This window comes from Bactrocera latifrons, unplaced genomic scaffold, assembly GCF_001853355.1.
Source record: "Bactrocera latifrons isolate USDA-ARS-PBARC rearing strain unplaced genomic scaffold, ASM185335v1 scaffold_147, whole genome shotgun sequence".
Taxonomy (NCBI): domain Eukaryota; kingdom Metazoa; phylum Arthropoda; class Insecta; order Diptera; family Tephritidae; genus Bactrocera; species Bactrocera latifrons.
Genome location: NW_017534930.1, coordinates 714,682 through 741,107, shown reverse-complemented (window position 1 = coordinate 741,107; position 26,426 = coordinate 714,682). Strand labels below are relative to the sequence as shown.

General features: G+C 39.8%; 1 protein-coding gene across 2 annotated transcripts in view; it reads left to right on the top strand.

Moving 5' to 3' along the window:
* LOC108965727 (fringe glycosyltransferase) overlaps positions 1-26,426 on the top strand; it is a 124,943-nt gene that overhangs the window by 11,862 nt on the left and 86,655 nt on the right. The window contains exon 2 of one of the 2 annotated variants that reach the window (XM_018928317.1): positions 18,141-18,761. In XM_018928317.1, coding sequence (XP_018783862.1) covers positions 18,141-18,761 — 621 coding nt within the window. Of the gene's footprint in view, positions 1-18,137; positions 18,762-26,426 lie in introns of both variants that reach the window. The other variant, XM_018928316.1, reaches the window with a different exon arrangement.

Below are 26,426 nucleotides of genomic sequence, written 5' to 3'. Positions count from 1 at the left end.
TATGTTCGTCTGCAAATAAGCGAACTAGACTCTAAGTCTAGGCTTGTGACTTGGCTCTCACGGCACTGTTAACAGTCATAACTTTGAAGCCCTAGATAACTTCGTCGCCAAATAGTGAAAAGGAAGAACGAGAGGCACGCTGTTGTAAACGCGGCTATAACCGCGTAAGCAGTGTCTACCCCAATAAAGAAAATGAAAGAGTCTTTAAGTTCTCAGATATTGATTTGAAATTTTGCACAAAGAACTGCTCATTTGTTGGAACCGCCGATATTGAGCATCTATAGCATATACCTGCCATAAAAGCTGAACTATCAAACTAAAGTCGCTGTATGGAAAGTTTTTCATTTGACGAGATATCTTTACGAAATTTGGCATGAATTATTGCCTACGGTGGTGCTTGAATCTCTGARGAAATTGTTCCGATCAGACCACTATTATATAGCATATAGCTGTCATACAAACTGAACGATSGGAAACATGTGCTTGTTTGTATGGAAAACTTTTTCATATGCGGAGATATCTTCAACAAATGTAGCACGAATTATTATCTTAGATAGTTAAGTAATCTCGAAAGAAATTAGCAAGATTGCATTACTATAACATATAACAGCCATACGAACTGAACGATAAAACGGAACTCCTTGTATCGWAACTTATTTTGTTTGAAAAGGTATCGTAACTTAATTTAGCATGGATCATTATACAAGTCTTTGCTATAATCTTCAAACAAATTGTTAAGCACGGACTATTACAACTTATAGCTGCCATACAAACTGATCAAAATTCAAATAAATACATTTTTATACTCTTTTAGCTGAATAGGAATTTTTAAACCATGAAACCTTTGATGCACCAAAGATGAGTTTTTGTTGTTTTAAACGAAGAAAATTTCATGCACAAAAGTTACTACGTAACGACTCAGTATCACAACGGAAACAGATGGAGTAAAAATCGGTGTGCGCCAATTAACCGTTAAAGTGAAAACTCCAATCAATATACATACATATATATAGGTATAATATATTTATGTGTATGTGTGTGTTGGCATACATATTAATAAGCAAAATACCAGTTGAAATCAATTCAAAAATAAAACGAGCTGGTGCCTTTGTTAGGGCTCGGATTACACGAAAACATTAATAACTTTCTTCTACACTGTTTCATGTGTACATACCATACATACATATGTGCATACATACTTACCATATGCTAGGTGGCATGCCAACGGAGCGAGCAATTAAATTGAAATGCAACATGAAATTTTCATGTTACCCAAACAGAGGCGGCCAAACGATTTGCATATCTAAAGAATTCTCTTAACAAACGCGACAACATTTTCAAATAGTAGCCACCAACAATGATTAAAATACAACAACAACAGTAATTGTAAGATTACTGCTTATTTTTTGTAATTTCCCCAACTTAACTTGGCATTTCTTATGCATGTGTGTGTGTGTGCCTTGCTGCAAATGACTTTGACCCAGCGAAGGAAGAGCTGAATGAAAAAGATGAGGAGCGAAACTGTTGAAAACGCGGCAGAATCAAGGTGTGCTGGCGCGCCGCATAGTTTAGATTACTTTTTATCGGCGTTGACGGTGAAATGTGGTGTCGCATTGAGAACACAATGCACAACACAACCAGCCAGTAACTAAATAAGTATCTTTAATACAAAGCGCATACATACATTACATACATACATTTGTATATGTACGCAGTCGTAGTTGTATGGTTTAGTATGTGGTCTGTGCCTTTCTTGTCAGCGCTTTTCGTCCGTTGGCGGCCAGCAACATTATTGGGCCTTGCTTGTACTTGTATGTGCAACACTCACAAACACACACTCACAACTTTTGTTATTTAGTTATTTTATATAGTTTTCACCTATTGACGTTTTGTCGAGTTTTGCTTGGCTATGTGTGTGTGTGTTGTTGTTGCCTTTCCACTTGGCTGATAAGCAATCTTACTCCGGACTAGCCTTGGCCACTCAACGACTAGTAACACATCTCAGGTTACCCAACTAAATGTAACCGCATGGCTTAAGTTGCAGCTAAGGCTACTGCGCTATTGCTATTGTCTTCCTTTTCGTCTTATGCTTCCTTGCTGTTGTTGTTGGCGTTGTGGCAGCTGCTGTTGCACGTGTGCGACTTAATTGAGCAGTTTATAGTAGCTGCTGATTTTGCCCCTTTGCTGCTTCCTTTTAGAAACTCTCCATTCCAGCAGTCTTTTCTCTTTTTTTTGTTTTAGATTTCCTCGTCTTGTTCGCACCTCAGCATAGTCATTAGTGCATCCATTCTCTTACATGCAGTCAGCAGTGCTATAATCGCATTTTATACTAGCCATACAAATGTATGTGTGTGTGTGTGTGTAAGAATATTGTATYGAAGTGGCGCTTTGTTTGTTATAATCGAACTCATCATTATTGTGAAGCAGACCTTTTGTACAAGTTGTAGTCTTAAAGAGAAGGAAATTGCGCTAATATTGGCTAAGATCATATAGCAATGAGCTACTATTAAATCTTAGATAATATGAAGTAGTTACTATAATTTAGAGAAAAATTGTCAATATCTTGCTAAAGGGAAAATCAATTGTGTAAAAGCAAACGGTTTCTCGAGAAAATCTTCTCACTTGCTGCACCTAATGTTTTCGTAAAGTTAGGTTAGATTAATCTGGTAGGTCAATTAGCCACGAATATACCAGTTTTAGTACTTTGCGAYACCAGATGGAGTTGAGTTACTAGGTTCATGAGGTCTAGTCACACTTTAGGACGTCTGCACTTGACGTGATTTTAAACTGACTTTGTAGCCACCCTATCGATACCTCTTTTAGTGTATCATTCCGTGTTGACCCCAGATGCTTACAAATTGGTTTTTTTTTTTTTTTGCTTTTTTTTGATATGTTTTTATGTACACTTGCCAAAAATACTGATTTTCTCCATGCCAGCTGCGTACTGTTTCCAAAGTTTAATAAAATTCAGCAATTGAGTAGATTTGGAAAAAAAAACAAATTTTGTCCATCCAATCTCTCTTATGTTGGAGTATAGAATATACATATAGCGTATAATAAATCCCATTTCATCTAGCTGAAGGCAGGGCATTCGCAAAGATTATGTGCCAGTGTSTCGTCATCTTCCGCAGATGCTCTGCATTCTGCCGAATTCGTAATACTACCGAGAAAGGTCGCTCCTGTTCCTATTTCACGCTTTGAATCTTTGGTGAATATACAGATTTCGCTGTTGGAACAATCAATCACAGCACCATTGGTCCATTCTTTTCTATCGTATCGTTGATGCAAAGTTACTACCTTTCTTACCATCACGAATCTCCAGGAGAACTATGTTTTCCTACAAGCAAAAAATTATAAAACTTTGCTCACACCTTCAATTTTAAAATTCTCARTTTATTCTTCAAAATCAGTGTCGTCCCCATTATGTGTTACGTCCCTTGGCCACAATACACTTTTGCCAACGTTTATCCCAATCTTCGAAACTGTTATTAAAGCCAATTTCCGGAATTACCTTCAATGCGAGAAGCTATTCTTGCTTAATGTCTTCAATAGACTCAAAATGGTTTCGTCGGAGCTTTCGTTTGAGTTTGCTGAATAGCCAAAGGCACACGGAGTTAAATMAGGCGAATACTACTCACGAAGAATCAATGCAGTATGCGACTGTGCATTATCGTGGAACAAAAAAATAGATTTGTCAGTCCATAATTCCGTCCTCTCGAGGCATAACACTCAAATAGTATTTCTTGTTGACCTCGCTAATCGAAGAAAACTGTCAACATAACCTTGATTTATAACCTGCTTTGACGTAGGTTTTTCAGGTTCGACTCCCCTTTGCCATGAAATTCGACCGATTGAACATCCGTTTCCAAGTCTTAAGCATAGATCCAAGATTCATCGCCAGTAATAATACATTGMTTGATATCTTTCGAAAAAATTTAGTGATTTTGGAAGCAATCGTGCTTTTTTCTCAGTACCAAATGATCTTTCAAAATGGTTTTCACTGATACTTCGATTTTCTTACGATGCCAGTAAGATCTTAATTAATTGCCGTCCAATTCCTTAATTTTATTGACGTGTTGATCATCAGTTGWTGTTGATGGCGTTCTCGAATAATTTGTACCAGCCAAAACCACTTGGTCGTGACTAACAATTATCGCTGAAGGCCTTTTCCAATATTCTGAACATTTCGTCCTCARAAATTTATTTCCGCMCACAAAATTTGATAGAACGTTTGGCACAGATGCCACTCACATCATGACACATGTCATAGCAACCTAGGGAAAAATCTTTCGACGAATAGGTTTTCGGGCCAAATTTACATTAAAAAGCTTTACTACTTTTTTGTTCAGTAKAGTATGTATGCGAACTAGTCTTTCGGTTCTTAAAATATCCCTCTGAAATGTTGCACACGTCCTTTTTTTCCCAAGCAAGCTGCTCATTTATCGGAACCGTCGATAATATAGCTTATAGAAGTCATTCAAACAGTCCAATCAAACTCGAGCCCTTGTATGGAATGCTTCTTTATTTGACAAGGTAAAATCTTGCAGAGATTATTGCCCTAGACAACGCTACAAAATCTAAAAAAAGAATAAAATCGGTCGGCCTACTATAGCATATAGCTGCCATACGAAATTATAAATTAAAATCAAGTCTTTGCATGAAAAGCTTTTGTATTCGTCAAGAACCGAAGACAACGTTTTTTCTTGTTTTATATACGGATTTCATCACTCTTGATTACTTTTACGTTAGGTGTTTCGTAAGTTAGGACAAATCTATCATTGCTTCCGCAGTCCGATTCTGAGTGTATTTGTATACCTAAATTTTTTTTTTTTWTATTTTTTTAGAAAACTTTAGTTAAAACATGAAAATTTAGAAATCACAAACATTACCATTTAAATATATATGTATATTTATCCATATAGATTTATGTTTATACATAAATACACATACAAATGTCGAATAAATAATGACTACGATGGCATAAATACAACATGCATACATATCTTGCTGCTGAGTCCGCAAAAGATCCGCTCGAAACTGGATTAGTTACACGGTTCGAGTTCATTAAGTGTAGCCTGTCATAATTGTTGCTGTTGCAATTACTACATACTTACATGCATGACCATAATCACACACTAGAAATATGTGTGCATGTGAGGCTTTGAAATAGGAGCACACCGACRTGTTTTGTGCATGAGCCCGGCGTGGTTTTTGCCAGCAAATGTAGTGTGTAATTTATTCTGTAAAAATCAAGTCAACGCGCACCTTTCTTTCACTCTACGCGGCTGCGGAGCTAAGYTCTAATCGGCTATGCGGCCATATATGTACGTACATACGTACATGCGCCATGGGTGAGTATTTGAGTGTGTGTGTGTGYATTTAAGTTGCTGCAGATGCGAGTTAAGTGTGTACGAAAGCGGAGTGCAGATCTGGCGATGAGCTAGAAACATCACAGCAAGTGCACAAATCTGCCACAGCTCGCCACTTTTTACCTTGCAGCAGCAACAGCAGCAACGCCGCACACCAACAGCCACACAGCCACCTAAACCTGTACAAACCGAAGTAAWAAGTAAGTGTATCGGCTAGCAGCTAAACAAGTGTCTGCCATAGTGCAAGCAATAACAACAAAGGCATCTTCAGTCAGTCGTGTTGGCAGTCGATCGTGTTGCCGCTTCAGCACTTCAGAGCTTGACGCTTGCTGCTGCCGCGCCGACTCCTCTGGCGTTCGCCTCACGCTCGGTTTTGCAAACTTTCCTTTCTAGACCACTGCGCGGCTGCACCGGTTCTTGCGCCATTTGCTGGTTGTTGTTGGTTTTTCGCYTGCCACAGTACAAGTTGCTGCCTGATTGCTCCTTCGACTTGTGCTTGTAGTCTGCACCATTAACTGCAACCAAAAGTCTTCCTGACTCGATTTACTAGCATCAACTTTAACTCTAGTCGTCGCAACTTTATTTCACTGCTTCACTGCCTTCATCGGCTTGGGCTTCAGCAGTGGCAGCGGCAGCTGGTGCACCTCGTCATCGTCATCGTTGCATTGTTCGGCCTGTTGTTTCACATGTTGGTGTTGCTGTTGTTCTTATTGGCCGGTTGTTGCCATTGCCATTGAAGTGGATAAATTATTGACATAATTTAAAGTTTGCCTTCTGATACGGAAGACACCGAACTACCAGCGCTGCGCTGATTGCACCCCACCGCCCCTTCCGCATGATACGAACCATGATGACTCGTTTGCAAGCCTGCACTTGTTCTTGCTGGTCAAAGCGCTTTCCGCTTTCCGTTGGTGTAGAGCAATCAGTTGCCGCAGCCATCGATTCACTCGGCTGCAACAGCAGGTGCGTAGGCAATGTTTAATTTKGTTGTAGTTGTTGGCTAAGCAGCCTTGTAATTTGCAGCATCTTGTTGTGCCCTTGTTATTGTTTTTGTAGTTGTTGCCTGKCCAGTTATCGGTAAAATGAACTGGTTCCAATAATTGAAACTATGATAAGGCAATAAATTTTGAGAGACCTTCCGCGTGTATGTATGTGTGTCCGCGTATAGATTACCGGCGATCGTGGTGCTTGAGTTGTTTTGTGTTGCCCTGTGTATTTYGCGCCAAACCGTTGAGTCTACAAATTGAATAATTTCCATTGGTGGTTTGCTGGTGGCATAAACATGAAAATGTTGAATTCTTCGCCGCAAGTTCCCGGCAGCGAGTAGCGAGTGCGATCGCTTTTCGCGCCACTAAATTATTGCCGATAATGGTTGGTTTCTTCGTAAGCGCTAAACTCGTTCATTGTGTGAAGTCATTAGGATATTTGCAGCTTTCAACTTGTCATCGTAATACGCRGTAATTCGCAGTAATGCACTGCATAATTCGCTAATGGGATACGGGAGTACTGTGTACTTAATATAGTCTTGTAGTTTATCATTTCCGTAATAATTAAGCGAACTGATATGTGTTTTTATACATTCGTAGAATATTGGTTAGAAAGGTAGAGTGAATACATATATGACGACGCACCTAGGACTTTAGGAGGTCCATTGTGAAATCTAAACTCAACTTACTCTATTACGTCCCCTCTGAACCACCCTGTGTTCCTCAATCCTGTTGGAGAATATAAAATTAAATGTCATTTCTACTATTTGTCTGGCGTATGCTTAGGAGATTTAGGGAACAAAATTTGGGGAGTTCTTCACTTGTCTTTTTGATTATGTGTGAATTGCTTTCTTGAGACTACATAAGTCCTTTTTTCATGTGCATTAGCTACCTCGGAGAACGTTCCCTCCATTACTATTCTGAAGGTATTGCTTGGGCAGTTTTTACATCCGCTTGTAGACCGCAAGTAGGAAACTATCACTATCACTGTTTGTAGTCTGATATTGTGAAAACTGCGATATCTCTGTAATTGTGTTATTTTAAAGTCCGACTGTGATGCTTAGTCGTTTGTTACTGTATGATGCAACAGTAATCTAGGCCCCGCTAAGGTGGGAAGATTCAGATAAGTTGTCATCGAGGTCACCCAACAGTAGGTCCAGGAAATGTRCTGTTTCGACGGGGTCAGACCATAGGGAAAGAGATGTCAGATATGTAGGAATGCGAACTCGTTGAACACTGGATATTTTAATATGCCGGAGTCAATTTTGAATAAGTAGGAGTTTARCCTACTACAGTATCCACAACGAAGCTACAMAAGRGCCCCTTTCGATTCTCGYGRCAAYTCGAGCGCTTCATCTGCAATGGRTGGTGGTTTGATTCAGAAGTACGCCATTCACTGAGAGGTAGTTGGAGAAAGGGTTTAAGTCTCCACTATGAATGGCGGTCAGCGGATGTCTGAAGTTTGCTGTGTTGTTGAGGAAAGACCTCTTGAAACTCCTAGGACTTGATGCAATGATAATTTCTACGAAAGGAGAGATAATGATGAGCTACGGTATTTTGTTGTTGGATCACAGGTAATTGCAAAGCTGAGGAGCTGTTAAGAAAAGAGCCTTTAGCCTCGTTATTCGGAGAATGGTTTTGGGGCTCCCTTGTAGATTCCACTGCGACTTGCTGCTATTGGTTCATTCGCTGTCGCAAGATCCTTTTGAGATGAAATGCGCTCTTTGCTCTCAGTAAAGCTGGCATTTGTCTAGTTGGGAGGTTTCAAGCAGGTCATTACCCTATCGGCGTTCGCGCTATAAGGTTGATAATCTTACCGAATACCAGCCGCAGAAGCTGTATAGAATAATGGAAACATCTCAACACTTCTTTCTTCATCGTCACGCATTTCAGAGATCGTGGTTTAAACACTTGAAAGCGCACACTTGTAAGCAAATTTGTACTGGCCACAAGACACCGGCTTATAAGTTCAGATACAGAAGTTATATTTTTATGTTTTCACAACTGCAATAAGTTGGCCAAGTATGACCTTTGGATCAGTCATCGAATATAGCCTAACCATCGATATTTTGGCACAAAGCTCTGGATTGTGGGCTGGTTGGTTGAAAAACAAGGCTGACTTTCAATTAAAGAAGCCAAAAAAAAAAAAAAAAAAAAAAAAAAAAAAAAAAAAAAAAAAAAAAAAAAAAAAAAAAAAAAAAAAAAAAAAACACACAGCCTCAGGAACGAAACGACTTCATAAATGATGACTCAATTGCAATTTAGGCGGACCAAGAAGTTTAAATAATTCGCTCACAAAATGAAATAAGCCACAGCAAATGTACTTTTACTTCCATTTAAGCAAAGGAAAATATTAGTAGCAATAAGCAAAACTTTAGCTGGTTTATTGCTGACACGTTGGGACACCTGTCAACTTGACTGGTTACTAAGCCAGCCCTTGCTGCCACGAAGACACTACAGCGCTTCCGCTGACAGTGAAATATTTGTACTCGGGAAAAGTGGGAATTGAAGAAGTTGTTCCGCGAAACTAATATTTAGAGCGTCGCACTCAACGACACTTGGCACAGGCGAACGAGACGTGGCGCAATGAAGTACAAAATAAAGGAAAAGCTATTGCCATTTGCTCATTTGCTCTTGCGCTGTTGTCGCCATCGGAATTGTTGCCGTTGCTACTAAGTGTTGTTTACAACATTTACAAACAGCAACGTTTGCTCGGCTGAAACGAGACCGTAAACCCAACAGCAGCAACAGCAAYAACAAGTAAGCAAAACGGTTTGCTCTCGTACATGAAATTTGCTGTTTTACATTGTTGTTATGGATTCTTTTGAAAACCTGAACACATACATGCTTATATGCCGAAGACACATGCTTATGTATTATGGCTTGTGTACATACTCATTTGGTGACTTGCTTGTATAATTATTATGGCGCTGCAGTTACGAATCGTTGGCGTTCCAACCTCGCCTCCATTCGTACCTTTTACGGGCGGCAGCTGCATGCCACCGCTCCAGCATCCGTAAACAAATAAGGAAGCTTGAATTTGTACAACATTCTGTGCGCGCCCCACTGCGTTCCCCTGCTCTGTCCGCGCTCTGCTTGCCGCCGGCTAGTCGAGCTCATTTGCTCCCTCCTACTCCGCCGTTTGCTGTTTGCCAACATCATACAGACAGCGCGACTTGTTTGCCTGTCTCTGACCATTGTCTTTCGCTTGTACTTGTGTTTATTAGCGTTTCAACTGTTATTTTTGTTGTTGTTGTGCTTTTTGTTTTGCTGAAATTTGTTTTTAACTTGTTGCGCAGCGGCAACTTTGCCATCAACACCGTTTTTTTTTTTTTTTGTTTTGTTTGTTATTTGTTTTTTCTGTTTTTTTTTTTCTGCCACCAATGACCGCCGTTGCTTGTTTACCGTCAAATGGATTACACATCCAAACATACGCAACTGCTGACTGCTGACTGCAAATGGGTGTGTGTTCGTCCGCTGTCCATTACTTTTGAAAGCGGCGCTTACAAGTTGCGCGCATCGCCTCCGGCCGTTGCCGCCAAAGCTCGACCTAAAAGCCGTTAATTAATGCTTCCTAAAAGTCAATTTTATTTGTGTTTCATTTGGCTCTCTGCTGCCCATCGTCATGTTTCCGCATTGTTTACACTACTCACTTTTCCTTTGAATTGCAGCGTGGCCATTGCACGTACAGTTATCTGGTGCTCCCAGCTAAACACCAGTAGCGCGACCAGTACACGTCCACACCTACCTGTGCACGCCAAGTTCGTCTGCTATGTGAAAGTGTTAATGTTGCGGTAATAGAAAACTTTCAAGTGTCAACAATATGCTATTTCTGTGGCAACTTACACTTGTAACTACTTACTTAAATAGGAAAGTGCTTGACGTATGTTTATAAATATGTATGTATGTTGTGGGGCTAAGAACGGGTGAAATTGTTGCAACTGACTGGAATATTTAATTCTTGTTCTAATGTGTCTGCACCCACTAATCCATACATCCAAATAGACGTATGGTATATATGGTATAACATTTGAGTSTGTCTGTATGCCTGATTTCGTGCACAAACTTATTCTCGACTTTCTTCTCTAAATGCTTTAGTAATGTTGTGGCTACAACTGAAGACGCAAGAGTCAAATAGTGTAGCGTTTGAAGTCGAGAATCGAAATGTTTTCACTTTCCTGTGTTTCCGCTTACTTCTTGAACCTTTTTCAGTGCTTCATATCATGTACGAGTATTTGTTCCAAATTTTTTGAAGTAATCATACTTTATATAATTATATGTATTATACAATTGACACAATCAWGCATGTGTAAAGAGTTCTGTTTACGGTACTCTTTTTGAAAAATCGCTCAGCTTTGTCGGCATGAGTCGAATAAGAACACGTTTCATACCCGAAATATCCATCAAAATCATTTGAGTGGACTCGAATGAGATGCCGATCTCTCTAGCACGTGCCTGACGTCTTTAAACCACTTCACTTTGTTGATACCTGCATTAGATGAAAATGTGKAAGGTCGTCCAGAAYGTGGCATRTTTTYAACAATCTCTCGACCGTCTTTGACCTTCTTCAATCCGGTTTTTATATTCACAATCGTGTCAGAATGGCATTCAAGTATATTCATTTCGAGTTTGCTGAATGACCAGCAGTTACATGGCCTAAAATCGGGCGAATACGGTGGTTACCGAAACGCTATGAGCCAAAACAGTATCTAAAACCAAATCAGCATAACATAGTCCATTATTGTGATTTTGAAACTATTAGAGAATTTACGCCTTTGAGATACAAAAGAATGGYATGGGCCGAGTCAACTATCCATCGATAATTTTCAAGTATCTTTATTATTTTCAACGCTTCACCCGTCGTTGGAGGTTGATGGTTGACCAGAGCGGTTTCTCTATTACGCCTTCTTGGCCCACTCTGAACACGTTGTACCACTTGAAAACTAACTTTTTTTTTGTCGCCAAGTTTAATCACCAAACGCCTTCCGAAAAACCTGCCTTTCAGATCCTCTATACTTTTAAATGACAATTTCACCTTACTTTGTGATAACTGTGGTACAACTTTAAAATTGCTGCAGAATAAATTTCGATTAAAACGAATTTTTTTAGACATGTGGTTTTCGAAAAGAAAAGCTTGGATAGCTTTTCCTTGTATTGTAACAGCATGACCATGATAGTCGGCTTCTATTTTTTTAGCAAAGTTTTCCTTGAAGTGAGTGGCCATAGCTCCAATTGTTGCGCGCGATGGTATAGTGGACTAAATAAATAAAGAGCCAGAGAAAAGTATTTATATAAGATCTAATAAAAAAACACGGCCTTAAAAATATACGATTATGTAGTACTTAAGAAACTCTAGCAGCCAATCATTTCATTTCAATTATTTTCATTTCAAAGATGCCCAGCTCTCTGGTAAGCCAATTGTCGAAAATATTGTTAAAATAACGAAAATCGTCGCGTCCGTTGAGCATGTAATCACGATTGCCAAGAAGCGATCGCTCGAAGCGAAAAACTTTGATAAAAAGAATTGTTTCTAAACGGGACAGCGGCAGACCACAAACGACAATTGTGACTCGCCAGAAGCTCTGGGCGTTTAGTTGGGAGGATCCTATGCATGCTACTTTGAGTCCGCACCTGACACTCACTGATTACCTATTGACCTCGTCCATGGTTCAGTTTCTTTGCCATTGGGAACGAAAATTTCGATAGATTAGGTTAGGTTAATCTGGAACACCAATGAGCCACACACATAGACCAGTTTTGTTCCTTTGCGRTACCAGATGGAGTTCAGTTACTATGTTCATGAGGAGTAGTCATCATTTAAGATGCCTGYGCTTGCGCGAATTTTAACAGATTCTGTGGTCTCACTATCGATACCTCCTCCAGTGTAAAATACCGTGAGGACCCCAGATGCTTACAGCGTAACCTTGCAGTTACGGGACAAATGCATAATAGATGCTACATTGTTTCTCTGGTGCCTTGCCCTAGATATTTCCTGCAGTCTTCCCGATCAGTCAGCCTCATTCTGCGGACGTGTGTCGCCACAAGACAAATACCAGTTAGTAGTCTGATCAAGCTCCTACAGTATCTTCTATCTAGTGCCAATAGGAATTTTGTGTCCAATTTACCGCTTTGGATGTGACTTTTGCAGTTTCTGTCCAGAGCGTCGTATAGATGGTTTTCCCAATGTTGATCACGTTTTAAGGCATAAGCCGTCACCAGTATTGGCAATCTCGTCCATTATTTCAGCTACTCTCGCCCAGTAGAGTTTTCTGCTGACGCATTAAAGGCTTTAGCAACTTCGATAAGAGTTGTAAAAGGTATTCTAGCTGCGATTCAGCCTCTTCTTTCATGTTATGTCCGTTACTAGTGGGTTCGGCCTTGTATACATGGGTGTGGCACTAGAGTGAAACGATTACCTCAGCTTATGAAAGTAATTCGTTGACAAACAACAAAATTATATTATTGTATTATATAGTACATATAAGTATGCGTCATATGCAAATATCTATGTTTGTAGGCATGTACCAGGTACATATAAGCCGAGATAAAAATCTGTGTAGTCGCGTCTGCGGCCAGAGATGACAACGTGCGGCTCATACTAAACGGCGGTGGCACGTTTAATGTGCCGCTTACACAAAAATGGAGTTAATATTTGGAACACACGTTGCGTTTTGCGTTTTATGTGTAACAGCTTCTCGAGAAATGCTGGCACAACAGAAATAAACAATTAAGCGAGCGTACGTGTTGGAGCCTTAAGTGGACGCAGGCCTGACATAGCCAACAATAAAGGCGATTATTTGTGCGATAATGGAAAGTTGTACAATTTCAGTGTGGCTGGCAAAAGTTATAAAAGCATAATTTGTTAAACTGCAAATACACACATACTTGTTACATATTTTTACATGAATCAGCGAACAAGTTTGAAGACATGCGTACATATATCATATCAGTGCTGTGCCCGTCTTTTCGCTACATTCATACCTAAGCAAATCCATATGGGCAGGAACGCGCCTTGAAGAGTACCGAAACAAGCGCACTACGCATGCGTGTGCGCGTTATTTACAAATTAAACAACAATTAAACAACAACACAATGCAATAACGCTGTCGAGTGARGTGAGTGCTGAAGCGCTGCAAAGCAAATGAACCTGTTATCGGCAGAAATTAATCAAATGCTGCTGTTGTGTGCCATAAACACACACACACATACATGCGAACGTATGTGTTTACTTGTTGTGCGGGTTGTTGTTGGATTTCACGTTGGATATCAGCAGTTGCTTGGCGGTCGCTGCTTTTGCCTTTGCTTATTCCGTGAATCGCGTTGCAGCAACATCTGAGAAGCGATAAAAATGAAATGCGAGCGCGCTGTGCCTGCTTTGAAGAAGTGTAAACATGCCTTTAGCATATATGTATATACATATGTATATATGTATGTATATAAGTGCATGTATGCTTGCTCAAGTTGAGTACCTTTTGCTGCATGTACCTTAGTGGSGTTTGTTTACTCTTTTCGTTATCACTTATTGTGATGTTTTATGTTTCAGACAGGGTTCGTCTGGAGTGGGTCAAGCGCTTACTTAGATAAAACATACATACCTACTATCTTATTGCGAGGGCTAGTAAACTCATATCTGACTCCCATACATGTACATATGTACATACAATATATTGTAAAGTAATTCCTGCATATTCATTGCGCATGCGTGCGTTTTCGTAGAAGATTCTTATCAGCTGCCCACAAAAGTGCAGATAAACTAAAGAGTATGCGTCTTTTACGTATGCCTCAAGTAAACAAATCATAAACAAAACAATAGTCATAAAGCAATTAGTGAATTCAAAGTACATTATCTATCAATAGATATRCCTACAAAAACATACATACGAACAAACTCACATAAAATAAGAACAGAAATATGGTAGGCTTATTCGAGTACTTTCTTTCCATTCTATATTTTCTAGAAGAAGCGCGAGTCGCTTCAGAACTACTTTAACTATAATCTGGTCTTTTTTTTTTTTTTTTGTTTGTTGCTTCCGAAGGGGGAAGGTTTCATAGATAGTGATACTTAGTAGTATGCTGCTGAATACACGATACGTACTGCTCGCTTACGATGCACCTCATTCGGAACAACCCCTAATCAGTATTAACTTTAACTTTGTCATCCGTAGCTTTATTGAAAGGCCCTTGCGATCGCCACTAAGCATTACAGCGCAGGGCTAGCAGCTTAGTTTATCAACTCACTTCATTAGCTCGCTATTCGCGTATCTAGCTTCTTTGCTTTTTTTGTGGTTCGGCTCTTCTTAGCTCTTGCAGTATCAGAGCTGTCGTCSTCGCCATGGTATACCATACTTGTCTCGTTTGCAGCATATAAGGCACTATATTATGAGAAATCATTCAACCTACCACTTCCATCTCCAGATCCTGCCGCCCTGTTGTAAATCTCGGGCAGCAGAAAAATATATGGTCCGCGTTTAGGCTAGAGATATCATAGAAACAGCAAGTAACTCTATTTTCAGGACCGTTCCTATGCTGGTACCCTCTGAAACTTATGGGTCGTGTTAGAAACTGTGATGTGTAAAATTCTATCTCACCGTGGTTTCGTTTTATCCAGGCTTGTACATTTCCGATTCATCGGTGCGTCCATTTTTCCCTTTGCTGCTGTGTTCCAACGATTTTACCATTCCTGTTACTGACTTGTATTTCCTCTTAATGCTCTGCCATCCTCAGTTTTCAGCCGATAATTTTGCTTTTGTCATAGATCAGCTTCAATTGTCGAACCATTATGTCTGGCGGCATCACGGGTTCATGACACATCTTGCGGAATGCACCAATAGTTCTGACTGCAGTTAGCCAAAACACTAATTTTGCCATTCTTGCATATATTTTTAACATTAATATTGGTCCCCATATAGTACACATTCAAATTGATTGGTTAAGCTTGGCCGAAAGGGCTCTGCTTTTATATTTTGGCAGTCCTATGTTGGCCATAATTCTGGATAGGTCCGCATTTACACGGGCAGCTTCTTCGCACATTTTCTCAATATGGACTTTGTAGCTGAGTCTATCGTCTACCATTACACCAAGGTAATTTGTGATTATTGTGTTGTAATGCTATGTCCGTAAATGTTTATGGAGATATACTCGATTCTTTCTCCGCTTGTAAAAAGCACCGCTACCSTTTTTTGTTCTGCGAGTTGAAGTTTGTAGTTCCTTAACCAATGTGTTATTTTAGGTATAGTCTCACTGCATATATTGATATGTTCTAAATTTGGTAGACTTCTTCGGCTACTATGGTTAYCACTAYATCATTGGCGTATCCGATAATATGAACCTCTTTAAGAAGCGAGAGGCGTAGTATTCCATCCTAGAAGACATTTCATAAGAGTAGACCYAATATGAAACCTTGTGGCACACCACATCCGTGTCACAGAATAGCAGACTTTCCGACGATTAACTCTTTGTGATGCTCAGCAGATAGGTTGGTATTTTTTCGCCTTTGCTGCAAACAGTATGTGAGGCCAGTAAGCCTAATTAAATGCGTTTTTTTTATCGAACGTTTTGACCGCGCAGTATTCTTTGTTGCCGCGCATCAACATATCTCCTTCTATGACATTCTTCTATCAATAGATATGAATGCATTCCGCAATACATGTGAGCTGCTTAATTGCATCAAGCATTGAGCGATTTTAGCGGAAGTAAAATAGTCTGGTTGCGCAATCCGTTTTGGAACCGACCTTTATTTTCATACGGCCAAGCCAAGGAACCACCAATATTGGACCACAATAGCATATATGTAGTTGTCATACAAACTGAACAAGCGTTCAAGTTTTTGTAAAAAAGTTTTTTCATTTGACGAGATATCTTCAAGAAATTTGATCTTAGACAATAATGCAATCTCCAAAGAAATTGTTAAGATCGGATGACTATAGCATATAGTTTCCATACGACCTTATCGATCGGAATCAAGTTCTTGTTTGAAAAATTTTTTCTTCGACGAAATTTTACATGGCTGTGTGCTTAAGRTAGAGGTACCCTCTCCAAGGAAATYGTTYACATCGGACGATTATAGCGTATAAATKTTATATAAACTGAATGATCACAACGAATGATCCAAGTAGAGGTACTTATTTCAATAGTTTTTTATTTTTGACAGATCACGCGTGAGGCCATATCTTAAATTGATAGCGTACAAAGAACAGTTTGTGGTAGAACCAAAGCCGCTCGACTTTCCCAAACGACATCGTTTACGTCTATGTTTCAAGAAAATGCGAGGTTTTCGAGCCAATTTTTTTTTCAGCGATGAGGCCTATTTTTGGCTAAATTGGCGCATTTGAGACGATGCCGGTGGGAACGTACCCGCCAATGGTAATTCCTGAAGTTGAAGCTCGTGATCTCGGCGACATTTGAAAGAGATAATCTTTACAAAATAAACGACAAAGAATGGTCTTTCGAATGATAATAAACATTCCTTATCAAATTTGAAATTTCAGTGATTTTTTGGTTAAAAAAGTTAGAAACCTCGAAGTGGATCACCCTTTAAGTGGAATCCGAAGGGAAATTATAGTCATATTAAGTATTCCAAGTAGTATTCCAAGCAATTTTGATTAATGGTATATTAGTCTTTTAGGAGAGGGAGAATACACCAAGAGTTTGTTTTGTAAAGACGCTTTATTCGAAATTAACAAGTGCTCCTCAAACAGTATCTTAGACATAATTTCGCTAGAGTTGTAAGTAAATTTACACTCGGGACCTTTCATGTTTATATTAAGTGACTGCCATTTACGGTACAGAAATGATAATATCTTTTTCAAAAATTGAGAACAMATTTAGAGRAAAATCAACTTAAYTTAAGTAATTTAACTCCAAGAKAGTTTGGAGCATCGTATTGCATTATATTTCCAATAAAAAGCAAATTCAACCGAACATTTGGAACGTTTTTTACGATTTCAAATGGAAATGACTTGCGCCAGTTCAAATAGGATATAAAAATGTGTGTGTGTGTGCATAGAAGATTACATTGCCGCAGAGCTGAGTGATTYCGTGAACGAACTGTCAGTGCGCATGTCTCACGGCGACAATGGTAATAAAACAAAAGCAACATCAATCTCGAGCTGCACAACACACATTTTCTTGACGAACAACGCATGCACCACATACACACATACAGGCGTACACAATTAAATATGTATGACGCATTTGTGTCAACGAACGACTATCTGCGCCTAAGATCTTCCGCTCGCAGGCTGGCAGAGCCATGCAATGCGCATGCGTGTGGGTTTTAGGAATCGTGTATAACTAGGTAAACGCACATGAAAGCAAATGCACGAGCGACTGAGTGCGTATTAATTTAGACCTATATAAATAAATACGTAAGTATGTTTGAAGGTATGTATGTCCGTGCTGATATGCAGTTCTGTATGTTGTTGTTTGTTTAGCTAGTGCTGTTGTGTACGACGCGATATGCATCTTTGTTAAGTGGCGCGAAGGCGTTGAGTTGTGCTTCTGACTTCTGGAGAGGGATGCTGCTTCTACGAAATAAATTAAAAATCTGCGTGAAAAACCAGAAAGCCAGAAGTGCTGCTGGCCTAGCCGGCAGTGCTCACTTGAATTATCAGCTAAAGAGGCGGCCTACACACAGCCCACATTTCCAGCCACACTCATGCACAAACACAYATTTGTACACACATATGTATGTATGTTTATGGTATATACGTAATTTACAGCAGCCTCAGCACTTAATAGCATCATTTAATTTTTCAAACTTCGTTTTTCTTTGTTTTTACAGCAGCTGCCGACGCAAAAGCACTACATAGTTGAGACACAAACCTCTCCTGCTGCTGCAGCTCACACGCATTCGTCCACCACCAGCAGATCAGTAGCGGCCGCGCAGCAAACCTCGGTTCACACCAAACCGCTACGCAATTTAAAGAGCCCACAACAACAAAAGTTCAAATTATTGGACGAACAAAAGCAACTTGAGCAGAAACAGCAACGCAAGCTACTGAAGAAYCTGCCAAAAASTGCGCTGCATTCAAAACAGCCCGCTCATCAAACGGTGAACGCGAGGTCAGCGGTAGCACCTGCACCACCGCCATTCGTCCCGTCGCAGGCAGCTCCGCATACACAAACTTCGTACATCATTCGCAAGGACATAAAAAGTTTCAATTTCTCCGACATCGAAATCAACGAGGAAGACGCGACGGCGGCGGCGCGACTGGACGATTTGGCGCGTCGCAGTCGCAACGGTGAACTACTGCACGATCTGTGGCAGCGCGCCGTTACGGCGACGCCACAGCCGCCGATCACTGAACTCGATGACATTTTCATTAGCGTCAAGACAACGAAAAATTATCACGACACTCGTTTGGCGCTGATCATCAAGACGTGGTTCCAATTGGCGCGCGATCAGGTGAGTGCGAATGGGATTGCGAGACCAACTTGCTTGGCGCACATACATACATAAATACCTTATGTATAGATATGCACATAGTTACTTAGTTAGGCACGAAGTCAAATGGTAGCTTGTTTTYAATGCGATCGGTCTGATCGCTTGGYGAGTGCATTGCTGRCGGAGGATGGCACCTAATTGCTGCCATTTAACTGTTGGGAAAATCGCAAGAAAGCTGCGGCTTGTGATGGCTCTGCAGATGGCTAATTATGACCGAGCCTTTGCTTATTGTCGACACGAAGATCGGGTCAATTTTGAGGCGTTAATGAGGTTAAAGTACTTAATGGGGCGAAATGCGCGATAATCGTGGCTGGAAATGCAGATTTGATAAAGCTTTTATGTGGCTAAAAAGCATACTTAGCTATGCATACAAATGTAGTTAGATATTTGAAAAAAAATGGTTATATGTGACCTGGTCTACGAAAAGGGAGCTAACGTGCGAAAACTAGTTTTCTGGGAAACAGCTGTTAAAAAAAAGCATCTCATCTTCCATCCGAATCAACTAAAAAGTGAAAATTGATTTTTTGACAACTAAGCCCCTTTCCGTAGACCAGGTCACATATAGACAATTTCGAGCAGCGCGATCGGTTTGCAAGTTTTTTCCCCTTTGGAAATCGAAACTGAGATAACCGCAGATAATTGTGTGTATTAATTATCAAACACTATCAACTCTTATTATATAGGTCCTATGTCCCTCGACTCTCGATCTGGAATTTTGCGCACGTCCTTTTCTTCCTAAAAAATTGCTCACTTRCGCAACCGCCGATGTCCTATACCCATATCTTTTTGTATGGAAACATTTCTTATTAGACGAGATATCAAAACTGAGTTAACCGCAGATAATTATTCAAAGCAATAGCTAATCTACAATTATTTTGCGCCTTCTCGGGACTTCACTGTCGGTCTAAAAGCAATTTCATCTTCTCGTACTCTTTGCATAGTATACGCTATAATTCCACATGCATATGTAGATCCCATGCTAAATCTGAAGTTATCATAAAATTTATTACTATATCTTTGCTGCCATTGCTGGAGACACTTTTCATCAATTTTTGCCAGTTCTTGTGTATCTTCGCTAGGAGTTTTGTTAGCCTTCATGTCTTGGACTGATGAGCAACGCTCTGCTACTAGATATATGGGTAGTCTTCCCGATATAATATTGATTGCATCATCCGATACTGATCTGAATGCGCAGCAAGTTCTTAATTATGCCAGTCTGTGTACCGAAGTAACTCCTCTCATGTACGAGCTATATATATCTCGGAGCAGATAACCAAATTGGTGCCGCATATAAAATAATCGAAGTGCTAACAATTAATTGTCAGCAGCTTTCTCACAAATTGTTTGGGGCCCCGCATATTGGGCATTATTTTAGCAATTGCCGACGCAGACCTCACCGCTTTGGTGTGTGTGGTTATTAGGTGTTGCTTGAATGAACATCTGTGATTCAGAAATACTCCCAGAAAGTTGAGATATGGGTTCGATTATATGGTATGCCCATCAATACAAACCTCAACTGTTTAAACTTTTTTACGACTACTCATTAATACCACTTCCGTTTTGTGAGCGGCTGGTTGTAAGCCAGCAGTCTCGAGCCAGTTTTTAACACTAGTTACGCTCTCATTTCACCTCGGCTCATCAAGGTGTTTCGCTGCAGCTACGRCCGCATAWCCTACTATCTTCACCGAATCACGACTCTCATTTTTCAATAAAARCTCTGAAATAATACAATTTAATAACTGARTTCGRGCTTCCAAGCTCTGGARAGTAGMGAGTCGAACAAACTYTACCAGATCCTCAAACAAACGGGTGYGCTRACATTATCATGTCTGCTGATTTCTTTTTACATGYAATTTCTTTGTCAAGAGAGCAGAAGCGAGCAAAGAAATGGCGAWTCGAAGACAGCTAATGTTTACTATAAAAGCTGATTGAAACAACGTGTATTTATRACTAATAATGTTTACAACAATGTAAAATACACATCGTATATACCAAYGTGTATATGAWGATATGTTAGAACAGATGCGCATAGTTGCATTGAACTTTATGAACTAGTAAATATTTGTTAGCAACGCCTTCCCTCAGTTTCCCACGCAAACAGCGATTTCAGTTGACTAAGGGTGCGTTCCATCGTTTCATTCAGTGCGTCAAACACTTCAGGGGAGCGAAATTCTCACAGACAATAGAAGGATACTCATACGAGAAAAACTCGGGGGAATCTTCCAAAAAGAAGAACAAAACACAAGTTGTCRACGAAAATGCGTACCGCACTGACATATCTTAAGCGCCCGCTGGTGACTGCATACACATACRTTCTCATACAATTACATTTAATGCAGATAAATGTCAAAAGGGGAGAATTGTCACACCACAAAGGCATATGGTGCCACATTTCTTCCGCGCATGCAACTGTTGCGCCTCAATTACAGATTGAGTTGCAAAGCCTATGCACACGCATACAAATATCCATGCTTATACWTATATATATGTATGTATATAACACTTATGTTTAATGCGTTTTGCTATGTAAATATTTACTCGAACGGCCGCTAAGCAATCGCTCGGAAAATGAGGGAAACGCATTGTTGTCGGTGCAGCGATATGCACCCGGCTATATTTGATTTATGCAGTGGGAAGCACAATACCGCTGCACTTAATTAAATTTCAATAAGAAAGCAGAGAAATAAAAAGWCACCCCAGCGCATATCGACACACTTTTCGAAAGCAGTTCTTCTGTTGTTGTTATTGTTTACTATATATTTGAATGTATTCAATTGTGCCACTTTTCTTCGTGTCTTCCAAAGCCAATTAATGACTGTTGCTTCTCAAAGCGACGACCGTTGCGTAGACATTAATATGGATTTTGTATTGAAAGATTTTTGTATTTGCTTTCGAATTGAATTGTTTTTGTATACAATTGTATTTGTGGCGTTGAGCGTTTCAAAGCGACTATTTATAAGCTCATTAGCAAAACAAATGCGATCAAAATGGCGATAAAATTCATTATGCAAATAAGCGAGGCTGGGTGCTCGGAAGCTTTATGTTTGTAAGGCTTAATTTCCTTTGAAAACGCTGCCAAACAACTTACAGACGTTGATCAAGAATATATTTATGAGATACAAAGCGTTTATTTATTGATAAAAAACACAATTAGTTAAATGTTGAAACATGGTACTAACGATTTCATTAAATATAACGGGTATTTTTTTACACGTATGGTTATCAAAAAAAAAAAAAAAAAATACTTTCTTCGGTGCTGGTCTTTTTGACAGCTGTAACGTGACTAATAGTCAGTTGGGTTTGCCATTTTATTAAGAATAGGGTGGATAATAAGGTKATCACCTGCAGCGATTTTCAAAAGGAATTTTTTCAGCGCTGAAATTCGCTTTCGTTTGAAGAGTCGGTAATCCGAGCAACCGAGCAACTATGTATCGACCTCGCAACACATTTACTCTAGTAGATAACGTGCATCCTCGGACACGTCCTAAAGAGAACAACGAAGACCCAATTGCTCCTGTGGAGCAGAGGAGACCCGAATGAGTACATCTCATCAACAATTAGAGTTGGGCACATTCCTTTTATGAAGGATTTTGTCGAAGGTTCTTGGATTATGCGCTTTCAAAATTCAAGACGTACAAGAAGTGAAGCCGAWCGACCATCGAGAGCGTCGCACGTTCAGTGAATGCGCCCAAAACGAGGTAGGCCAGTGATCTCGATTTTCATAATTAAGTTTTGTCCAGCGATGGAACTCACCATTGAATGAGAATAGGATAAACACACTTGTCACATTTGAAATGATTAAATTTCATAAGCCATTTTTGAGACATCGTATTATTTTCAAAAAAACATTGCGGCAAAGAGAAACATTGGTACATATTTCTTCAAAATTGAATGATATGATAATGTTACAGTCGACGGGAAACGTATAAAGTCATGAAAAGTCACTTTGTCGTGCTTGAATCGGGGGATGGTAATTTGGTCGAACTTTGGTTCCAAAAAGACGACGCTACACGCCAAGAGAATATACATATGTATATTTATTGAAGAAAACTTTTGGCGAGCGCATTATGTTATATCTCGTCGTGGGTCTGTGGCTTGGCCTCCAAGAACGTGCGATTTAAYACCGCTGGACTTTTTTTTTTGGTGAGATCATATGAAGTCGTAAGATTGTAAGATAATATTCGGCTGGTTTTTCTAGTCAGCCGCAGCGATCAATTTAAGCTATTTGGGTTATCAAATATGTGTTCAGTTCATAATCAATTGGTGAATTGATTTCTTGAATAAATTAAATATGAATCTTAGCGGAGAAAGAGTTTCATTTTTGAATTACCACTTTGGGTGCCGTTGTTATAAGGGTAGAATTCGGCCGAGTCGTTAGTCTTTGGCCGAATAAAAATATGGGTCCGTTTGGGTTACATAGACCCGACGGTCGTAGGAACGGGTTGTTGTTGTACCGGCAGAATACTGAATACTGCTGAGTTGACAGTCCTTGGCCGGATGTTGTCTTTGGCTGCAGTTGTTTTGTTTGGATCTATTTAAAAAGAATCATTGAAGCAGTATGGTATTGAATGAAAGTGATTTTTGACGGATTATCAAAATATTTTTTTCTTTCGGATTCTAATGATTTTTTTCAATTCAATGATAGGAATAAAGTTTACGGAAACAAAATTTTTTTCATTTTTTTTTTTTTAAATAAATAAAAAAAACTATAAAACAAAATCGGCCCACTACGGGATTAGCTGGGTCAGTTGTCAAATTAATTGAAGTTTTTTTTTAAGGAAAAAAAATGGCGAACTTCCAAAAAAAAAAAAATTATAATAACGTAATTTAAAAAAAAAACGATTATTTTATATTTCAAAAATTAATTCTCAAAAATGTTTTTCAAAGGGTGGAAAAGGATGGATAAATTTCAGAAAAATCTAAAGGGGTCGGGTTCAAAAGTGGTCGATTTGGTATGGAATATCCCATATGTCTTTTATAGGGTTTGCTTCTGTATATTTTTTTCACACTTTTTTCTCTCAATTTCAAAGATTGCGCAATGAGACATCCCTCTTTAATGCTTACCCAAGGATTTTCGCTCCCTACGCGTCGTCCTTTGCGGATATGCTAAGGCAGAGACAATAAACTTCACGCAGTGTAATGAAAGTGTCGATGCGCAGAGGGAATTTCACCATTTCGAGGATAAATGTCCAGGCGGAAAATATATGCAGACTCACGCATTTGCTTGGTTTGTTGGATCTACATACATATTTATTTGTTTACTGCTTATTTGCGTTGTCGCATTGCATTCATGGTATTTATTTATCACTAATGTTGGCGTTGTTGTTGCTGTTGCGTGTTGTCGTGGCAAGAATTAAAATCGACGAGCRACGTGGCCGAGACAAGCATTTATGTTTTTATAGAAAAGTGCGGGTAAACAGTGACAACAGCTCATATTTTAGACGCACATAAACGCCTTGGCAAATGGCAAATAAACGTGATGAGCACGTTCGCCAAAGGCAGTCGCACTCACACACACGCACACACACACACACAGAGCCATAGCGGCACACTTGTTTATGTGTGCATTTGCTGCTAAATGGTTGCGACGGCGCATTGGTTGCTACGCTGCTGTTGGCCGCTTTATTTGTRTTGTTGTTGTTGCTATGTTGGCCGAACGAGTGATGACAGTCGAGGCGCAACAACAATAACAACAATAATGAATATAACCGACGGCAACGGGCGACTAGTCAAAATAAACATTACTTTGAGGTTTCTGCTTGCGCCGCTTTCCACCGCTGCACCGTAGCTCATAAGTCCCCGCTGCTTTTGTAATCATACCTGCGTGTATACAAACGTACGTCGTAGTCATACAAACGTATTTGTCTTTTCTTTGAGTTGTGCTCGCTTTGGGTTCCTGGCGGATTCGCCACGCTGCTTTTCCACCGCATTCTCTGGCAGTGCCAATGTTGCACGTCTACTTGTGCGACTATGTGTGTGCGGCGTGTTGACAAAGTACCGCAGGCTACAAAGGAAAAGCGCTGCGTTGCGCTGCGGTGCGGCAGCGGCCGGAGTGGCAATGAAATAGAAATATTTTCCTGCATTTGCGGTGCGTGTTTGCGCATTGAATATCAATAAAGCGCTGGCCACGAGAAAAATACGACTAATGGATTGGTTGGGTTGGATGGCGTTTTCCAATGCATAATTTTGATTTAAATTACGTTGCAGGTGCGTACATACATATGTATTATACATATACATACATACATACATACATATGTGCACACACAAATACATAGATAAGTGAGTTGCTTGCAACAAGCAATATTAATTGCCTGTCTCTATATGGATCCATGATCGCGCAATCAAATACACGTCTATTTGTTTGTGTTTCACAAGCAATATTTGTAATCCAACGCGCTGTAACTTGACGCTAATTTGYACAGAAATGCGCACATGCAAACAAAGTTACCTGCATGTGTGTAAACAAAGTTYGGTTTGGCCCAACGCAGCTGTGTTTGCCGCTCCGCAGAATGTTGCATGAAACTCTGTTTCGGCAGGTGCATCATGATTGCTTGCCGTGTAGGCAATTATTTGATAGTCCAATWTCGTTGAGATACATACCACACTTTTCTAATCAGCACTGTGTTCCGCCATGCCATAAAAATGCTCCGGTATTCAGCAAACGCACAGCGTCTTRAAGTGAAACGAACAGCAATTTAAGTGCCAATCGTTAGTGAGACCATTGCGAGCAGCGAAGAAAATGGCCAGAGCCACCATGTAAGTGCAAGTAGGAGCAATTTTCGCCAACTAAGGAGCTCGTAAATCGTTCGGCCATTTAAAGTGGAACGATGAAGCGGCGACGGTCCATAAATTGTGCGATTTACTACTGCCATGGCGGTAACCACACTATAGGTGCGCATGCGTCGAATGCCTGTGTGGACTATCACCTATGCATCTATGATATATGTTATGTTATGTTATATAGTATGTATTATACATAGATACCAATGTATGATATGATGTGTATGCATTTATATGAAACCATTGCAAGTTTGGAGTGCATGAACGCTGCTATCTATGTACATATCTATGCTCATATTCACATATGCATAGCTGTATACATATGTATTACACATATGTACATAGTATATATGTAAGTATATCTCTTCAGTATATACTTATATACTCTTCAATACATTTGTATGCACAATAAAGTATTTCATGCGACTTGATTGCACCGCTTCTCATCGATATCCAAGAATTTGCACAACTCGAACTACTTCTGCATGCTTTGCGTAGTTTTGCTTGCATTGTTTTGTTGTTGTTGCTGCCGTTGCTGAGTTGCTGACATCAAAGTTGCAGACAATTTCTTCTATAATTTTTCTATCTTCCATTATGGTGTCGAACATCTCCTTGGTCTTTGTCTGTCACCATAGCGCTCCCGCTGCCATCTTTGGTGACAACGACACGGCACCAGCAAGAAAGGTAGGAAAAATAAAAAAACAAGAAGAAAATACGTTAACTTCGATTGCGCCGCAGCTTCAATACCCTTCACGAGTGCAAGTTTTCTTAGCAGCACTTGATTTTGTTTGGTCAGTTTGTATGGCAGCTATATGCTAGAGTGCTTCGATCTCAACAATTTCT